Raw genomic sequence first — 18,041 nt, 5'->3', positions numbered from 1 at the left:
TATGAACTGCACCTCTGCTCTTTGCTATGAGCATGCATTCTGTTCGGAATGCATGCTCCCATAGCAAAGTATAGGATTGCTACCAAACAGGGTTCGGTCGCATCCTAATAGCTGGGATGGAACCGTCAACACAAGGTCGTTCGGTTCCATTTCCAGAGCGATGTCGAATGGACTCCAGTCCGTTTTACATCGCAATGGGGCCCTAAATGCACGAATTTCAAACACATTATAAAACCATTACAATAGCTCATTTAGTGCCAAATGTCCCATGTTTCCCAGGAGCTCCCTTTACACTTTATTGCTCTAGGAACTTACTCTCATCCTGATCCAAGGCAGTGTGCCATGCCGCCCTCCTTATTGATGAACCCTTTTCTCAATCAGTAACTTCTCCATGCCATACATCTGTGCCCATCACACACACCGCCCTGCAGTATCCAACCAGTGTTCATCAGTGTTTTGCCTGACTACAGAGCACTTCCTTGTCTCACTCCACTTCAGTGTACTGCTGCATCCCACAGTTCAGTACCACATTGATCCTCTGAGCCCCCTGCTTGTTCCTTGAATGCTTCCCGAACTTTCCAATTAGTGTCTCCATTCTCCTATAGTGCTGCTTTGCCCACTTGCCCCTGCCCCCTTTAGACTGATCCATTAGTTTTATACAGGTTTGTGGTGCATTGACGATGATGCAAGAATCTTGTACATTTAAGGATCCCGTTGTCCCTTTTCCGTGTTCACGCATGTATTTCTTTGTAAGGTGGATGATACTATGACACAAGTATACCCTCATTGAGTAGACTATCTACAAATATGGGCCTGTGGGACTTTATAAGCTCTTTGCATGTTCATGCATATTGGTCAGGAGCTGCGAAAGAGGCAGTTGCGCATGCCAATCCATGCAGAATTCCTCATAAAAGTTAACCTAGCCCAAAAAAATTTGCCCAGGTTTTCTAGTTGTAAATATTGGAAACCAACTAGTAGAAAGTGAATCATAGGTTTGGTTTGAAGACTGAAATGCTATGGAATGCCTTGCCATTTAGACTCCATTTTGAGCATACCTTTATAAGCTCAAAATCAAACTGAAGAGCTTTGGATAGAGATTTCTCTTGTCCGCATTTAACGCATTTGACTCTGGTGTCAATTATGAATTCTAATAGATAAGAATGAGCTTTGCAGCAAACATCTATCAATTTTCAAATGTTTTTGTCAACAGGTACTTAACCGATATCTGTCAACACCATTAATTCCCACCCTTCCTGCCCCCCTCATCCCTATGATCCCCCAACATTATCCTATTGCGTCTGGCACCGTACGAGACTGTGTACGGCTTCGAGGGCTTCCTTACACTGCTGCCATTGATGATATTTTGGAATTCATGGGCGACTCTACTGTCGATATCAAGCCACATGGAGTTCACATGGTTCTCAACCAACAGGTAATTAATCTTTTGATATTCAACCAGCACCTCTAGAACAACCCCTCCGAATTCTGCTATATTTGGGTGGAATTCTGATTACTGTACACACTGGCATAAAGTCATATATGCATCTGTTTTCAGTTGGGAGTAGCCTTTCTGAAGCAACTAATTGAGTTTCCGTAACTTCTCTAGAGCTGGGTTGATACGTTTTTGCGAAGGCTTACATAGCTTTCTCAAATTCACACCAGTGCTTTTTTTTTCTTCATTTATTAATATTGTTAATCTCAAGACTATCCTTCCAGCCCAAGTGTATTTGAACCTTCACATCCTTCAAAGCAGGCCATAGCACTTGTGTATTGACACAGCATTTATTTTAAGTCCTTGCTCACCGCATTAGCGCTGCCGTTAATCTGATCTTTCATGAGGAGACTGTGAATCCTGGTGGAATTGGCATACACTATTACTCTCAAGTGTCCGCTTCTCCTCATGGTAAATCAGATTATCTCAGGCATGTCTTACACTAAGTTACACTCGTGCTGTCCAATGCAAAATGGACCCAACTATAAAATTAACTCTCTAGGGAAAGTCTTTTCGACTGGAATGGTCGTGCAGCACCATATAGACCAACATTCATTCTATAAAAATTGAAAGTTTAACAAGGCTTTGTAATTGATTTCCATTTAAATTAATATTCTTCCTGGGCAGACCTTAATCTGGCACTTATTCACTCGTGGACATATGTTGAACACCCCTCACATAGAGCCTTTATTGCTTCTTAAGCTGCGTGCTGGCCAACTCACTGTTTGTGGTATGGATTTTGAATGATTAAATTGTTGTTCATGGTCACTCATGACAAATTATCTCTTCAACCCTAAACTAAAATGCGCAGTGATTCTCTTCAGCATGAAAGTAGACACTTGGCTGTAGTCCGTTTTGTGGAATGTGCTGCAAATATTGTACCCTGTATTTTACAATCCGATGGTCCAACAAAATCTTTAACTCTTGTGGCTCAGGGGCGGCCATCAGGAGATGCATTTATTCAGATGAAATCGGCAGAACGGGCATTCATCGTGGCACAGAAATGCCACAAGAAAATGATGAAGGATCGCTATGTGGAGGTGTTCCAGTGCTCTGGAGAGGAGATGAATTTTGTTTTAATGGGTGGCACTTTAAATCGTAGTGGTTTATCCCCACCGCCATGTAAGTTACCATGTAAGTCTGCAATTCTTCTGCTCTCTGCTGCTAAAGGCTATGTGGTAGGTGCTACAGCTTTGTGACTTTCTCACTTTTCATCTTTGGGATTGCCATGATCAATAATAATCCATCTCAAAGCAGGGGTTGGGAGCTTTCTTTTTGGGTGATGAGCTATGTGACCGATATCTTATGAGTGGGGTGCTTAATGTTGGGTAATGGCTGGCAAAGCCTTGACCGGTTATTTGCATTTGGAGTGAACTGATTCTCTGCGCTGTGCAGTAGTTTCCATTAGCAAAATCTCAATTTGAAGTACTTGATTTATGGGTGGAAATTGAATTCTGCAGCTTGCCCGCAAGCCTTACTTCAGTCTCTTCTGAGCATTACTGGGGTGCATTCCTTGGTGGTGGTAAGCATTTCACAAATCGCCCACAATGTTCTGACCAAATAGGATAGCTTTGCTGAGCATTATCTGTACTGTATTATACCCTCAATGTGCAACATTAATATAGTCTTCTGTTCAATTATTAGCACACTTAGCCATTGAATGTCTTTTATGACGGACATCTTCACCATTATTTAATAGTTAGTTATCTGGTTGCATTGCTTTTAAAAGGGTTTACGTAAGTTGACTTCAACTTTTGAAAGCAAATATAATAACTGCCTGGATGGGCAGACCCGTTAGAATTTACTTTTTAGGATACATTCCTAATAACCAGTTTTGCTGGCCAGTAGTGTAGATTTTACAGCAGGTGGTTATGCTGTCCTTCAAAGTATTGATTTGAACTCCACAGATAATGATCAGTAAGTCTATTTCTTGCTTGAAATTCTGCAGTAAATCTTGCTTGCTAAGAGCATTGCAAACTTTTTTTGCACTGACAGATTTTCAACGGGGGCAGGGGTAGTTTGCTTTTTAAATCTAGGACCTTAGCCTTTAAAATAAGTTTGAAAACAATTTTTTTGTCTAGCCCTTCACAACCAAGTAAATCCTTGGTAGTTCTTTGTTTTTTTAAGCTTTCCTGTAGCAAAATTAGTACTTGTAAGAGCTTAGACGGTATTTTGTGCAGCATATATACAAATATTAAAGGCCTTAACCCTACTGAATGAAGGTGACTGAATATGCAGAAAGGTTATGGTCAGTTTCGTTTTTCTCTACAACCTATAGCAGGCAAGATAACATTTTGCATTTGAAATGGCCAGTATGAGTAATTGAACACCTGACCTCCATTTTGAACTCATTCAGGATCATTCGAAATTTTCTTTGCGTTGGACAACTTGTGGCAGCCTGTTTGTGGAAATATAGCTTACCAGTACGGGTTTCCTGGTTCAATTCTTGGCTATCTCCATTCCTATAGCAAGTGCTAACGAAAGTAAAACATGTATCATGTCATTGGTCTTTTCGAAGGTAGGAACGGATGGTATTTTACCAGTCTGCTCGGAATGTATTTATTAGAATAGTCTTGGCTTAAGTGACCTTCTGGCTCGTGGGTAGTGTGGTAAAAATCCATATGACTAAAGTTGCTAGAGCAGATTTGTGCCCAAAATTTAGTGTATTCCTTGTGAATTATTGATTTCGATCATAAATGAGCTCCTTATAAATCGGTAATATTACATAGTTCCTGCTTTTTATCTAATTGTTTTAGGTATAAAATATTGCAGCTTACTTCTGCCACGAGTCATGCTGTGGCTAGATGTGATGGACTCTTTACATTTTCAAGCGTAAACCTCACCTACTGAAGGAAACGTGCATGTGACCGGGTGCTGCTTTATAATGTGGTAGCAGCATATGTTACACGGCTCATGGTATTGAAGATCAATAGACTTAAATTTATACATTTACAAATACATAGCCAGGCTCTCCAATACGTTTGTAGGGATACTTTGGTAACAAAAATGAAATGTGGGAAAGAGATTTAAAGTAGACTGTTGGAGATGATAAAACGGCATAGCTTGTGTTGGTCTTGCGTCATGAAACCCTTTGGATATGGCATGGGAGCAGGGGATGGGCAGCATGGACTAAAGTAGCAAACTAGGTGGCTCTCCAGGAGAGGTAATAAAATAATCCTGTTAGAAAAACACCACCATATTTGACAGGTAGGTGCACACACATGGCTAAATTCCCACAAATTTCCCAGGAGTGCAATAGGTGCTTGTGCCAGTTTTGCATTGGAGAAAATACTTCAGCTGTTGGTTACCGCTGTTGTAATAGAACATAGTTAATAACTACACAGGGCAAGAGGAAACTCCATCATTTACCTGGGTGTGGCCAGAGGAAAGTGACGGAATCCTCCTGATTTCTTAATATAATTGAAGTATGCACAAAACATGCACAAAAGTAAAAAGCCTCGTGCTTGTAAAATGTTTACCACCCAAGAGTTTGCGTTTTTACCCCTCCTTCTTGAGTGCTGTTCGAAAGAATAAGAAACCACCGTTTGGTATAAGATCACCCTTTACAATTAACATGGGGGCTACTGCGTGTTGTGTATTTTTGCATAGTGGTGAGCCCTTTTAGTTGGTTGGTTCAAGCATCTTATTGATTGAAAATGTGCCTATTAATTAAAGAAAACATCTTATTGATTGAAAATGTGCCTATTAATTAAAGAAAACATTGGGTAAACAGTAATAGACGCTGGAGGTAGATTGAGGGATAGACTTGGACCTATTTAAAGTTGTTAATTCCTCGGTGGACATGGTCAGGTGATTCACTGTAAAGCGACAGATGCCGCGTAAAACCTGTTAATGCCTCTGGATGTGTAATGTTATGATATTGGATCTCGGTTGTAATATTTATATTCCGAGAACATAACTTGAATCCTGATGGCAATATAGATGTAGTCTGATCTGTTTTAATACGAAATTATGCAGTAGGTTCTCTAGGGGACATATTGGGTAAGTCATGCAATCCATGGCTAGCAAATATTTTTCTTCCTGCACCCCAAACGGAAACTCCTAAATCGATCTAATTCAAGTTTCTCTGATCCCTCTAGGTCTTTCTCCACCAGGGTACGCAGCCTTTCAAGCAGCCACAGCAGTTATCCCAGCAGATGCCGCAGCAGCACTCTACCAGACGCCAGCCCTGTTTGCTGCTGCACGGAGTGCCTATGCCCAGGTTGCAGCCCCACAAGCAGTTGCCTATTATCCTGCACAAGCAACCCAGCTTTATATGAATTATACAGCCTACTACCCCAGGTACCGCAGTGCGCCAGATTCTTTTTAAACACTTCGTATTTCCAAGAAAAAAAAGCTTTGTAAATCCCTACTTTTCTGTCTGTGGCACTCTCATAGTCGAAGCGGCCAGATAATCAGTTTTTGGGTGGAGGAAGGCAATGGACAGATAGTTACTATGGCTTCAGTGGGGGATTCTTAACACATTTCAGTCACACTACATTAATAAAAAAGTAAAATGCATCATATTACAAATGAAAAACGTTTTTTTTTTGCTACATCACTGCGTGTATCTTTTTTCAACATTAAGTAGAGGAGCGGGGGGGGGGGGGGGGCGGGGCATGTAGGCAAATAGATTGGCCCTGAAACAAAATTCCCACTGAAATCGTAAGCAAAGAGAACGATCACTTTACTGCAATTGTTGGTCACCATGTTTTAGCAAAAAGTGTCTAGGCTTCCCTTACGAGTCAGTTTACCCACCTTATTTTAGCATTGAAGGAGTGCCCATAGATATGTAAAGTAAACCATACAGATAAAGCCTCTGAAGATATGAAATGATTAACATCCAGATTGATAAGGTGTTAATTTTCTAAACCCACTGCACTAGAGACAGATTCTCAGAATAAACAATACTTGTTATATGAAAGCAGGAAATGATGCTTGACCTTAAGTACAGATGTAGGAGAGAAGAAATCGGTCATACAGTAGCATTTTGTGGGGAAACAAAATGTTGAACAATTTCTGGTAGTTTGGCAACAAACCGTATTCCTTGGATGCTCTGCTGTTGAAAAATGTGGCTCATAGTTTTCTGCTTGGATTGGGCATCTTAGCCAGTTTAGTGGATGGCAATGCCATTTTTTACAATCTAAATGAGTTGATTTTAGCAAAAAACTGGTAAGATTACTCAGAGCTAACTACGGGTCACTGAGCTGTGAGCTTACTTAACTTTACACCATTTTAGGTGAATGATTCAGTCCAATCCATTACTTTTAAGGAAATGAGACTACATACACTTGAAATATATTTAAAAAGTTGCCTTTTGGAGCTGGCTTCAACACATGCGAAATTGAACCTGAGCAAATCGATCAGTATTTTGTGATCATATTGGAGTCTGATTGGTAGACATAGACACCCTGCTTAGCTTGCGGGTTGCCCCTGGCAGGTGCAACTGATGTGCTTAATTGTATGAATCGGGCTTTTCAAAATAGTTTTCCACCTTGCAAATGATAACAGTGGATTGTAAAAGGAAATGGGCTCTTGACGCGGTCTACCCACGATGGCTGTAACTGAGCTATTAAATGCACGCATGTTGAAAATTCAGACGGTTACGGGATAAAAATTGACTAGGAGGAGTTACTGGCAACCTTTAAGTTTCTGGGATAATTACAGACATTGCCAAGGGACTAAAACTTTACATTTAAAAAAAAAAAATCTTTATCAACAGAGGTTAATCCTAAAATATTGGAAATCCAATAAGTCAGAATAGCAGATTAAATTTCAAAGAGGCTGAACTAAATACTTTGGAAAGTAATGGAGTGAGAGGCAGAAAAGGCATATTTGATGGAACATTGGCAAACCTCAAGATACACTTGCTTTGAGACCACCTTCTTGTACACTTCAGGTGGATGCCAATCTACTTATCTTAAGAATTTCCATGTGTTACTTTATACCGTGAATAGCTCCGTATCTCATGTTTGATAGACTAAATTGATTAGTTGTATTTGAACTGCATTGCGTGTTTTATTCCTTGAGGTAGTATGGCTCTTTCTTTTATTGTAGTAATGCTTACAATTGCAGGTAGTTTTATTGCTGCTGATACTGCACCAGGCGATGTAAATATAATTTGAAAAACAGTTTCCATAAAAAAAAATTCTACGTGTTTTGGATTCCCACTTGTTTTCTGTATCATGGCAAAGATGGCAGAAAGTATATGAATACACAAGCCTAGTCGAATTTAAAATGGCATCTCCTGAGCATCCCCTCTCACTGGGATTCTGCCTGACTGGCTGGTAAATTGCCTACGAAAGGGTTTGGGTTGAGGCTTTTGGCAGCCACTCAACATGTGAAATAATATTTAGCATGCCTGTTCCTTCTCGCTGCAGGTTCCTTTTCTTCGAGCCTGATATTTCTATTCTTGAGCACATGCATCTGCATTAGGGAAATTGGGGCATGCTGAAAGTGAGATGCAGTAGTTGGATCCTTTGGAGGAGGCAGGATCCTCCGAAAACCTACTGTAATGGAAAAGGGCAGGATCTCGTGTGATCACCTCGGGCCTGATGGCATGCAAATGAGTCGGACAATTCCTGCAAGCTTGTGCACAATCATACCGCGAACACTAGCTGAGCTCACTGGGTGCATGTGTGAGCAGTTTGTCACTTTTGTAGGCTTGTTTGGAGTCTATAACTTGTAGCATCAGAAACCCTTTGACAGTTGTCTGCATATTTTGAGCTCTTTGGTTGAAACCTTTTGATGGAAATTTTTGTTCGCAGGTTCATGCTTAAGCAAAAAGTACACTTCATTATAATTCTTGCATTTAAAATATGAACCAAAGTCTTCCAGAATACGCTGGACCTTGGTAATATGTGCTTTTAGTTTTTTCATAATAGCTAATGCTACTGGCAGACGTATTGGCGTAGAAGGGTATCTCGTTGTCTGCATAACCAGTTAAACAAAAGATCTCCCTGATCAGGATGATAATGACTGTGGTTAGAAATTGACAACATGGTTAATTGCTAAGTTAATCTTAAATGAACATGGATTGTTGTGGAGCACTGATTTTCTCTCTAACCTAAAGTCACCTCTTTGTTTTCAGCCCCCCTGTATCGCCAACCACAATGGGATACATTGCAGCCCCTACTGCATCTCTTGCTGCTGCAGCCTCCGCCTCGCACACGCCAATGCTGCCCCAGCCAGGTGCCTTAGTTCGTATGCAGGGCTTGCCCTATAACACAGGGATGAAAGAAATTCTTAGCTTTTTCCAAGGATATCAGGTGAGTGTTTGAGCCTTGGTTTTCACCATACTGTGCAATTTAGATACTGTAGGAGCACTTGCTCTTCAGTTAGAGAACTGATATTAATTGATAATTAAGCGGTGGAGTTGCATCACGTGTGACTGCAGATGTTCTTAATCTTTCTAAAATTAAGATCTCCTAGGGGTCGAGGTAATGAAGACTGGGTTTCATGCCAACTAGTGTGGCGATTTGTTACTGGTGTGCTCAATATTCATATTGAGAGATCATATCTTAATGTTTCAACAAATTGATTATACTTTTAAAGTTTAGGAAATGTATTTGAGTAATCCCAAATTGATCTACACTTTTCTCTAGATCACCTCCAAACACCCAGCTCAACGTCCACTGCTCTGTTCCTTCATTGCTAGTTTGACACTCCATAAATCCCAATACATACCTGTAGGGTGCAGTTGAACATAGTAATCAAAGTTGTTGTGAAGACCATTGCAGCTACTCTGAATTGAGGCTCCTATTTTAGGACTGCAGTTTTAGGGCCACTCACTAGTTTGTTGGAAATAACAAATCACCTATATGCACGCATAAAAAGGAGCATCTCCTGTATTTAAGACTTTTTTTGAAACGCTTTAAGGCGAAAAACCTTAACTGTGTTTGTCTTTAGGTGGCTCAAGAGGAGGCACCCAGTTCCCAAAAACTACAAGTTATCAGCCCAGATTTTCAGATTAAAGGCAAGGCTGTTTCACATTGTATAGTGCAGGAAAAATCGGCACCATAAGTGTTTCAAATGGATTTAAGGCAAACATTGGTGCCGTCCAGGTTTGCCATGTTACTCTTATCATTTTTAATTACTGAGTTCGCAGAAGGCTGCTTAAATTGCTGCTGAACAGAAGAATATCGCTTGGGTCGTTCATAGCAGTAGCACGCTCCATTGCTGTGATAGATAATACTTACAGCAATGCTTTTGATTTTATAAAGCCCTTAAAGTGGATTCAACGGATCAAACAATCACCCAAAACAACCCCTTCGTGAACGAAGAAGCATCAACTCAGCCATCATTTTACTGTAACAGATTGGAAGTCTAGTTGAGATTTAGTATTTTACCCTGGCTTCCAACATCACTATTCACAAGGGATCGTTTTCTGTGAAGACCTGTTTGAGCAACACCTTCCTTATCCATGATGCCTTAACCACATCGATGCTGATGACGGCACCGCTCCGTCATCAGCCGCGGTGGCGCTGTGCTGATGACTGAGCGGTTCCGTCATGGCCCGCCCGACGCGCCTGCGCGGCGCTGATTTCGCGCCTGCGGGGTGCATTCTATTGAGCGGGCGGGGCCATGACGGAACCGCTCCGTCATCAGCACAGCTCGCCCGAGGCTGGTGATGGAGCGGTTCCGTCACCAGCGTGTGAGCGCCGCGCGGCCTCCCCGCCCCCTTAGCGCTGCGGTGGAATAGCTGCCGCAGCGAAGGTGTTCAGATAATGGTTTCACTAATGAAGGACTTACCTTCATTTTTCACTTTCGATTTAATTCATTACATCCGCCCCTGTTTTATGTACAAGTGGGCTTTCCTCTCCATGACCCATAAGTACAAGCCCTGACAAAACCAGTGGGTCTGGCCCTTTTTTTAAGGGATGTGTTTAGTAACAGTTCTTTTGCGACCTTGTGGGTTGCCCCAGAATGTGAATCCCTTTGTGAAGCAACCTCTGGGGCTGCAACATTCAGGAAGCTTGGAGTAGACCCATTTCCTGATCAGATCACATTAGCAGAATTAAGTTGTACTGTCAGTGTTCTAAAAGGAGTCCGAAGACAGTTGCTTTTAAAATGGTGAATTCATTTACACAGCAACGCATTACTGAGTAGATACTTTTCTCAAAGAATCAATAATATTGTTGCATCTTTGTTTAAATCGTTTTTATTGTTGTTTTAAATCAGACAATGCTAATGGATCCCAAAAAGCGATAAGACATTGCATGGCATTTAACAAGGATGGGAAATAAACTGTACAAACAAAATTCCCAACTCCATCGCTCTCACTCACCCCCCTGATAAAATTAAAAGAAAAGAGCACGCTTTTCAGGGTCACGTTCTAGCGCAGTTTGCAACTCTTCTCGAACCCCCCCCCCCCCCCCCCAAACAACCCCACTCTCACCCAGGCCCACCCTACATGGCAGCTCAACTAGCAATTCATGGCTTCTCCGCCTCCACGTCCGGAGTGGCAAGTGGAGTGGGTTCCTGTGTGGTTTCTGAAAGCCGCAGCAGACTCGTATACATGGGGCAGGTTAGTTCTCTCACCTACATGCTCATTAAGACATGAATGGGCGCCAGAAGTCCACAAACTAGATCCATTCCCCCTGTATTGTAAGCGTTATGCGCTCCATACCTAGCACATTTCATAGCCTACCCAGCCGGCACTGATGCAAGGGCATCCTATCCGTGCCCCAATGGGACTATGTTTTGTAGTGCTGCTCCCAGGGCCATTCCCATTTGGCTGCCTCTTCGAGATTTAAGAGGAAAGGCAAGCTTGTTTGGTAAGCCTAAAACAATGTATGCTGGGAAGCGTGGAATTTGCGTATTGAAGTGGTAGTCTGTCAGTTAAAACTTGTACCCAGTACGTAGAGAGACGCGGACATTCCCACTGTAGGTGGGTCAGCGTGCCCTCTGCTCCAGTGTCTCCAGCAGTGTGAGGGGCAATTGGGGTTACATCTGTGCATTCTAGGGGAAGTAAGGTACCAATAAGTGGCTATCTTAGTCGCAGTTTCAACGCTAGAAACATTCTGTGCTGTGTGGCGCGCGCAATAAAAAAAAGTTCCCCCGTGAGAATGTTCAGCCCAGCTCCGCCTCCCAACATCGCTGCCCCGGTTTAGAAGCCATCTGTTCCAGAGGTCGCAACATATGATAAAGTTTGGTGATGAGGTGCACGTTTGTCCTCTTTGTATGTAGCCATTTTTCATATGGTGTTAGCTGTCTCTGGGCCCCTAGACGCACCGGAGGGTGAATTACCCACTGTCTCACTTAGTGGAAGTGATATAGTTCGGACTCTGGCTGAGTGAATATGGACCAGAGATCCTCCAAGGTCAGGGGACCCTCTGTCACACATATGTCCAATGAACCGACAGCCCAATCCTTCCATTGGCAGAAAACCCTCAGATCCAGCCCCGGAGAGAATTCCTCATTCCAAACTATGGGTGTAAGGGGCGACGGAAATGAGGTTAGGTCATGTTTGACCGCTGTGGAATTCCATGCTTTCAAGGTTGTGCAAATAATAAAATTGGGGAGTTGTATATGCCCCACAGTGCTCGACCCGCAATCACCCTTTCCATAAAGAGCCAGTGTTTTTCTGACTCGCTACGAGACCACTCTAACAGGATGCGCAATTAAATGGCTTCAATGTAACGGGTCAAATTGGGAACCCCCAGTCCCCCTCTCTAGGGGGTCTATAACTCAGGTTCCTACTCTTTCGAGGCTTCTTATTGGCCCATACAATCGAGCAGATCTCATTCTGCAGCTGCTTAAGAACTCCGGGGATGGCTGTACAGGAAGAGTTTGGAAAATATATAAGATTTTGGGTAGTATATTCATTTTGATCGCCACCACTCGCCCCAGCCAGGAGAAGCCGAAGGGTCCCCACCTGCCCAGCTCTCTATGCACCTGGGACGGGAGCTGTTTATAATTCAGAGCTGCTGTGTTATGGGTAGATTTCGTAAGTTGAATCCCCAAATATGGGATGGACTTTGCCTCCCAGTGAATCGGGACAGAGCGTGCAAGGTTCTCCATGGTGGCCGGTCTGAGTGAGAACCCCATGACCTGTGACTTTGCAATATTAATTTTGAAGCCAGAGGCTGCTGCAAAAGAATGCAGGAATAGAGGTCTGTGGCTCTTCCACGTCCTCTGCGTTCAAACTAATGGCGTGTGAGTCTGGACCCCCCCCCCCCCCCCCCCCCCCAATCTCACACCGAGGATCTGCGGGTCCTCCTGCACTCTCTGGGCCATTGGCTCCATTGAGAACGCGAAGAGTAGTGGGGAGAGCGTGCACCCCTGCCTGGTGCCTCAAGAGCTGGTACACAAAGGCGGCTCCCCTGACACTCACAGGGAGCTTAGCGGGGCACTACACGGCATCACAGAGCCGAAATTGCTTTTAAAAAAAGTTATTTTTGAAGTCGGTTACAAAAATTTGTTTTACTTTTTAATTCACTCCTTGTCATAGCGCCTGGTCATATTAGCTGTTGGGGGCATTTTCGAGCCGTTTCTGGGCTCTGAATGACCTCTGGTAACCAAAGTCTAAACCGGAAGGTCCCGCCATCTTGGATTGGGAAGAGGGCATTTTGCGCTCTAGTGCGAGGGCGAACACAGGCCCTCGTGCTATAAATTAAGGCAGGAGCCTTGCGCGCAGCCTGTACACAAAGGCGGCTCCCCTGACACTCACAGGGAGCTTAGCCGGGCACTACACAGCATCACAGAGCCGAAATTGCTTTTAAAAAAAAGTTACTTTTGAAGTTGGTTAGAAAAATTTGTTTTACTTTTTAATTCACTCCTTGTCATAGCGCCTGGTCATATTAGCTGTTGGGGGCATTTTCGAGCCGTTTCTGGGCTCTGAATGACCTCTGGTAACCAAAGTCTAAACCGGAAGGTCCCGCCATCTTGGATTGGGAAGAGGGCATTTTGCGCTCTAGTGCGAGGGCGAACACAGGACCTCGCGCTTCATAAATGGCCGCACTCACTCGTCCGCGCAGCGGGCGCGCCGGAGGCGCGCCAGAGGCAAGCCCGTCTGGGCCCGTCCGGACCTGTACGGACCTAGGGCCAGACACGCTGCCCAAAGCAAATCGAGGGCCTCTCACATACTCGCAAGAACAACTTTTGTCTCTCTGCCCCAAAGCCTCCTGCCTCTGTCCGAGGGGTTTGAGGATGGATGTGCTTTTCAAAGTCTGTGATCTATGTACTACGGAAAGTAAAGAGGCCCAGAATGCTCCCCCCCCCTAGGGAGCTACTTCGATTAGCCCTCATGAACTGTAGATCTTTACCTAGGCACTCCTTACACATCCACCATCTGATTCTGGATCACAAGCTTGATGTGCTATTTTTGTCGGAAACATGGACATCTGACAGTTCGGATTTCGACATGGCGAACGCTCTTCCCCCCGGATTTTGTATCTTCTGCCAGCACAGACCGCGAGGCAGAGGGGGCGGGCTGGCCATTATATATAGAGATACTTTGATATTTAGGGCCGCTGAAGGGTCTATCCTGGATGCGGAAAGTTGTAGCTTTAAGATTCAACTGTCCCCCAACGACTCACTGTCGGGGCTGCTGATTTACCGGCCTCCGGGCAACATCAAGCAGTTCGCGAACTCTCTGCTTGAAGAGGCCCCAATGCTAATAGCGTCGGCACCCAATTTTCTCCTGCTTGGAGACTTAAACCTACATTTCGACTCAGCGGAGGATAAAGCTGCAAACGACCTAAGATCCGAACTTGGGTTGGGGAACATCACCCTCCATAATCAGGAGCCCACCCACGTTAAGGGCCATCTATTGGATACGCTGTTTACTAACCTTCCCCTTCTTTCCATGTCACCGTCCCTGCCTCTCCCTTGGACCGATCATTTCCTGATCCCCTTTCAACTGGGTTTTGTTACAGCTCCCCCACCTCCCCCGGCAGCCACAGCACAACAGTAAGGGCATGGTCGAAACTCCCGGTCAGCGATCTTACACGCAAGCTGACACATACCATCCCAGTGCTTAATAGGGATCCTATAGAGGCAGACGAGGCTTTCTGCGAATGGCTCAGCACTGCCTTAGATGCGGTACTCCCCCTGAAAATAGCCAACAGGAAGACGGGGGCCCCAAATCCTTATGGTTCACCCCAGAGCTGGGTCTTCTGAGAAAAATTTGTAAAAAGAAAGAACGTGACTGGCGTAAAAACTGGGCAGGAAACTCCAAAGAAGAGTACAGGGCAGCCATGAGAACTTATAAAGTGGCACGCAATGCCACAAAAGCGGCCTACCTTGAAAATAGGATAAAATCATCAGCCAATTCTTCAAGGGAAACCTATAAAATTCTCAGAGCTGCTCAAAGTTCCAGTATCTCCAGAACCCTTAGAGGGGAGTACGGACCGCTGTAACCTTCTGGCCCAGTACTTTAACCAGAAAATTCAAAACATCATAGCAGGCCTCCCCTTGCCCCGTCAGAGTCCGCCCTCAGGGGAGAGCTGTCTGGCCACTGACAGCCGTGCTGGACAAGTTTGCCCCGATCACCAGGGAAGCTTTCTGTAAAGAGCTGGCCGCGCAAAAAAGTGGCTCTCCGACGGATCCCATGCCTATGTACATCCTAAAGCAGTTTATTGATGTCATAGCGGGACCGGCAGTAGATCTACTCAACGCTTCCTTTGCCGCCGCCAAGGTCCCCCCCAGTTGGAAGCAGGCTATAGTAAAAGCCCTGCTAAAAAAAGCGGGGCTTGACCCCGCTGAGTTGTCCAACTTTCGGCCAATCTCCCTACTGCCAGGGATGGGAAAGATTGCTGAGAAATGGGTTAACCAGCAACTCTCGTCCTTTTTGGAATCCAACGAGTTGTTACTGCACACCCAGACTGGCTTTCGGCCCGGTCAGGGTACTGACTCGGCGCTGATCACCATGGTAGAAGAGGGTAGGTGCATCTTAGATTCAGGAGGATCAGCAGCCCTGGTCCTCCTGGATCTGAGCGCGGCATTTGACACGGTGGATCACAAGATCTTGATCCACCCGTTGGAGGAGCTGGGAGTAGGAGGCCTGGCGCTCACCTGGCTAACGTCATTCTTGAGTGATCGAACATATCAAGTGTGCGAGGGCAACAATAGATCAGTGCCCACCCCCCTTCAGTGTGGTGTCCCGCAGGGCTCATCACTGAGCCCTACGCTTTTTAACGTCTACATGGTCCCACTGGAGGGGGAGGTCGCACCCTTTGGAGTGAAACTCGCAACGTACGCGGACGACACCCAATTGATTGTTTCGCTCTCGCTCGCAGAAAGCCATGGTGAGAAGTTTGCCGCCTGCCTTACCAACATCATGGCATGGATGGCCGACTCAAGACTCAAGCTTAATGCCTCCAAAACCGAGGTGATGTTGCTGGGAAATCTCTACACCTCCCTCCCCAAATGTATGTGGCCGGCTTGTTTAGGAGATCCTCCGACCCCGAAGGGATCCATAAAAAGTCTCGGCGTCTGGCTTGAACCGGAGCTGTCGATGCACACTCAGGCGAAAAAAACTGCAGGGTGCTGCTATGGGCTGCTCCGCTCAATACGGAAAGTTATGCCTTTACTCCCACTAGACTCCAGGAAATTGCTGGTACAGGGCCTTATATTGTCAAGACTTGATTATAACAACGCCCTTTTCTTGGCTGCACCGGAATACACCCTGAACGTGCTCCAGAGGGCACAGAATGCAGCTGCAAGACTGCTGACGAATACATCCAGAAGAACGTCAGCGAAACCAGCCTTGAAAGCGCTCCATTGGCTGCCCATAAGAGCGAGAGTGAAATTCAAAGCACTCTGTACAGTGTTCAGAGTCCTCCAAGGCACAGGCCCTCCGATCCTCAGAGATCTGATCCGCCCTTACAAATCATCACGAACGCTCCGCTCTGGCGAGGAAAACCTGGTAGCTATCCCGAGAGCAAAAAGAGCAAGGACCGGAGGTCGCCGCTTTTCAATAAACGCGGGTCAGCTATGGAAGTCCCTCCCAACATCAATGAGGAAAGAACCTAGCTTGACCAGATTCCGAAAATCCCTGAAAACGTTCCTTTTCCCCCAGAATGACTAACATCTCTGGATGCGGTTCAGAGGAGGTCTGTCTGTGTGTACACGTAGCGCTGGGACGCTCAAGGGCAGCCATGCGCTTTAGAAATTCCTTTTCATTTCCATTTCATTTAATTTCATTTCATTTCAAGATATCTGGAAGGGTTCCGAGGAGCGACCATTAACCCGCACTATAGCTGTTGGCTGGTTGTTGCATCTTTAAAATAAAAAAGAAAAACAAGCTCCTCAAACACTTTTTTAAATGAACAAACGAGCTGTAAACAAGAAATGTTGTCATGACTGCAAAGTGTCACAAATGACTTTGCAAGGGCAATTAATGACTGACATTTCAGCCTAAATGATTCAACAAAATCAGTTTTTGGTGAGTGAAGAACGTGTCGAAATTCAAATCACAGGTCAGTGTGGCAAAAACAAAGAATCGCTTCCACACCACACCTCTTGTTCCAATGTCACAGGCAGGTATGTGTAAGTGTATGTATATATGTATGTATGCATGTACGTGTGTATATATCAGCACGCATTTATTTGTTGACAGAATACCAGCAGGTACCCTCAAGGAACAGCAATATCTGTATATGCCAGACTCGTTTCAGGGGTGAACATTTCCTCAGTGGAGTTTGTTTCCATAAGGACTGAAAGCGCTGCTCTGAGTGCACGGCTTAAGTTCCAACACCTGCCACAGTGGGCGTGACCATTCACATGGTTTTCTGGGTGATGTAGTGCACTCATAATCAACCTCAGTGGGTGCGCTGCTAACAGTCTCGGGGTAAAATTCTATAAAAGTGCCAATGTCCAGGACGGGGCCAGCCGTGCTTTTCGGCTGCCACAGGAGCCGAAATAACGTAGCGTTAATGTTGCGTTATAATTTTATTTTTACTCTTAGTGGGGCAATGCTCCTCTGCCGGAGAAGCCACCACTGGTGGGTTCCTTAGGTTAACACAGGAATGATCTTCTTTAAGCAGTGTCTCCTATTAAGAAAGGACCAATATCAAAAGACCTGTCTGGAAAAGATTTCATGCATGCATCCTCCGTTGTAGAAATAAGTGCAGAGTAGTTGTGCGGCTTGCGTTATTAATTCAGAATGCAGTCAATGCCGATGTCTCCCGAGTCCACCCCACATCCCAATAAGAGGCAACCTCCAAGATCATTTCCTTCTTGAAGACAAACCCACTATGGGTATTTTCACTGGCCAGCACCAAGATTAAACCACGAGTTTACCTGTAAAGCATTGCATTTCTGTGCTACTGTAAGCGAGAAAGTCCAAATTCTTCTCTCTAGGAATGTGGACAGAGCTTTTTACTAAAATCCTCTGCACCATTTCTGTAAGCATGCCAACTACACCACACTGAGCCCAAAGCTGCAATAACTGCGCGTACAAGTGTTGGGTACATAAGAGCCACAAAGCCTTTAGATTTAGGGTATTATGAGTATTTGCTTTGGAGCTTTAAAGTGCTAATTTGTTTCTCCATGAGACTGTGAATTTAAGCCATCAATGGGCCGTTCAATGTTAACTTTAATGAAA

At 44.7% G+C, this 18,041-nt stretch overlaps 1 protein-coding gene across 3 annotated transcripts in view; it reads left to right on the top strand.

The window, feature by feature from the left end:
- Positions 1-18,041, top strand: part of ESRP2 (epithelial splicing regulatory protein 2) — a 139,922-nt gene that overhangs the window by 106,049 nt on the left and 15,832 nt on the right. For 2 of the 3 annotated variants that reach the window (XM_078669233.1, XM_078669231.1), the window contains 4 exons: positions 1,211-1,432; positions 2,428-2,614; positions 5,593-5,794; positions 8,583-8,760. In XM_078669233.1, the coding sequence (XP_078525359.1) occupies positions 1,211-1,432; positions 2,428-2,614; positions 5,593-5,794; positions 8,583-8,760 (789 nt within the window). Of the gene's footprint in view, positions 1-1,210; positions 1,433-2,427; positions 2,627-5,592; positions 5,795-8,582; positions 8,761-18,041 lie in introns of all 3 variants that reach the window. The other variant, XM_078669230.1, reaches the window with a different exon arrangement.

Source organism: Lissotriton helveticus, chromosome 12, assembly GCF_964261635.1.
Source record: "Lissotriton helveticus chromosome 12, aLisHel1.1, whole genome shotgun sequence".
Classification (NCBI taxonomy): Eukaryota; Metazoa; Chordata; class Amphibia; order Caudata; family Salamandridae; genus Lissotriton; species Lissotriton helveticus.
This window is presented reverse-complemented; position numbering and strand designations above follow the sequence as displayed.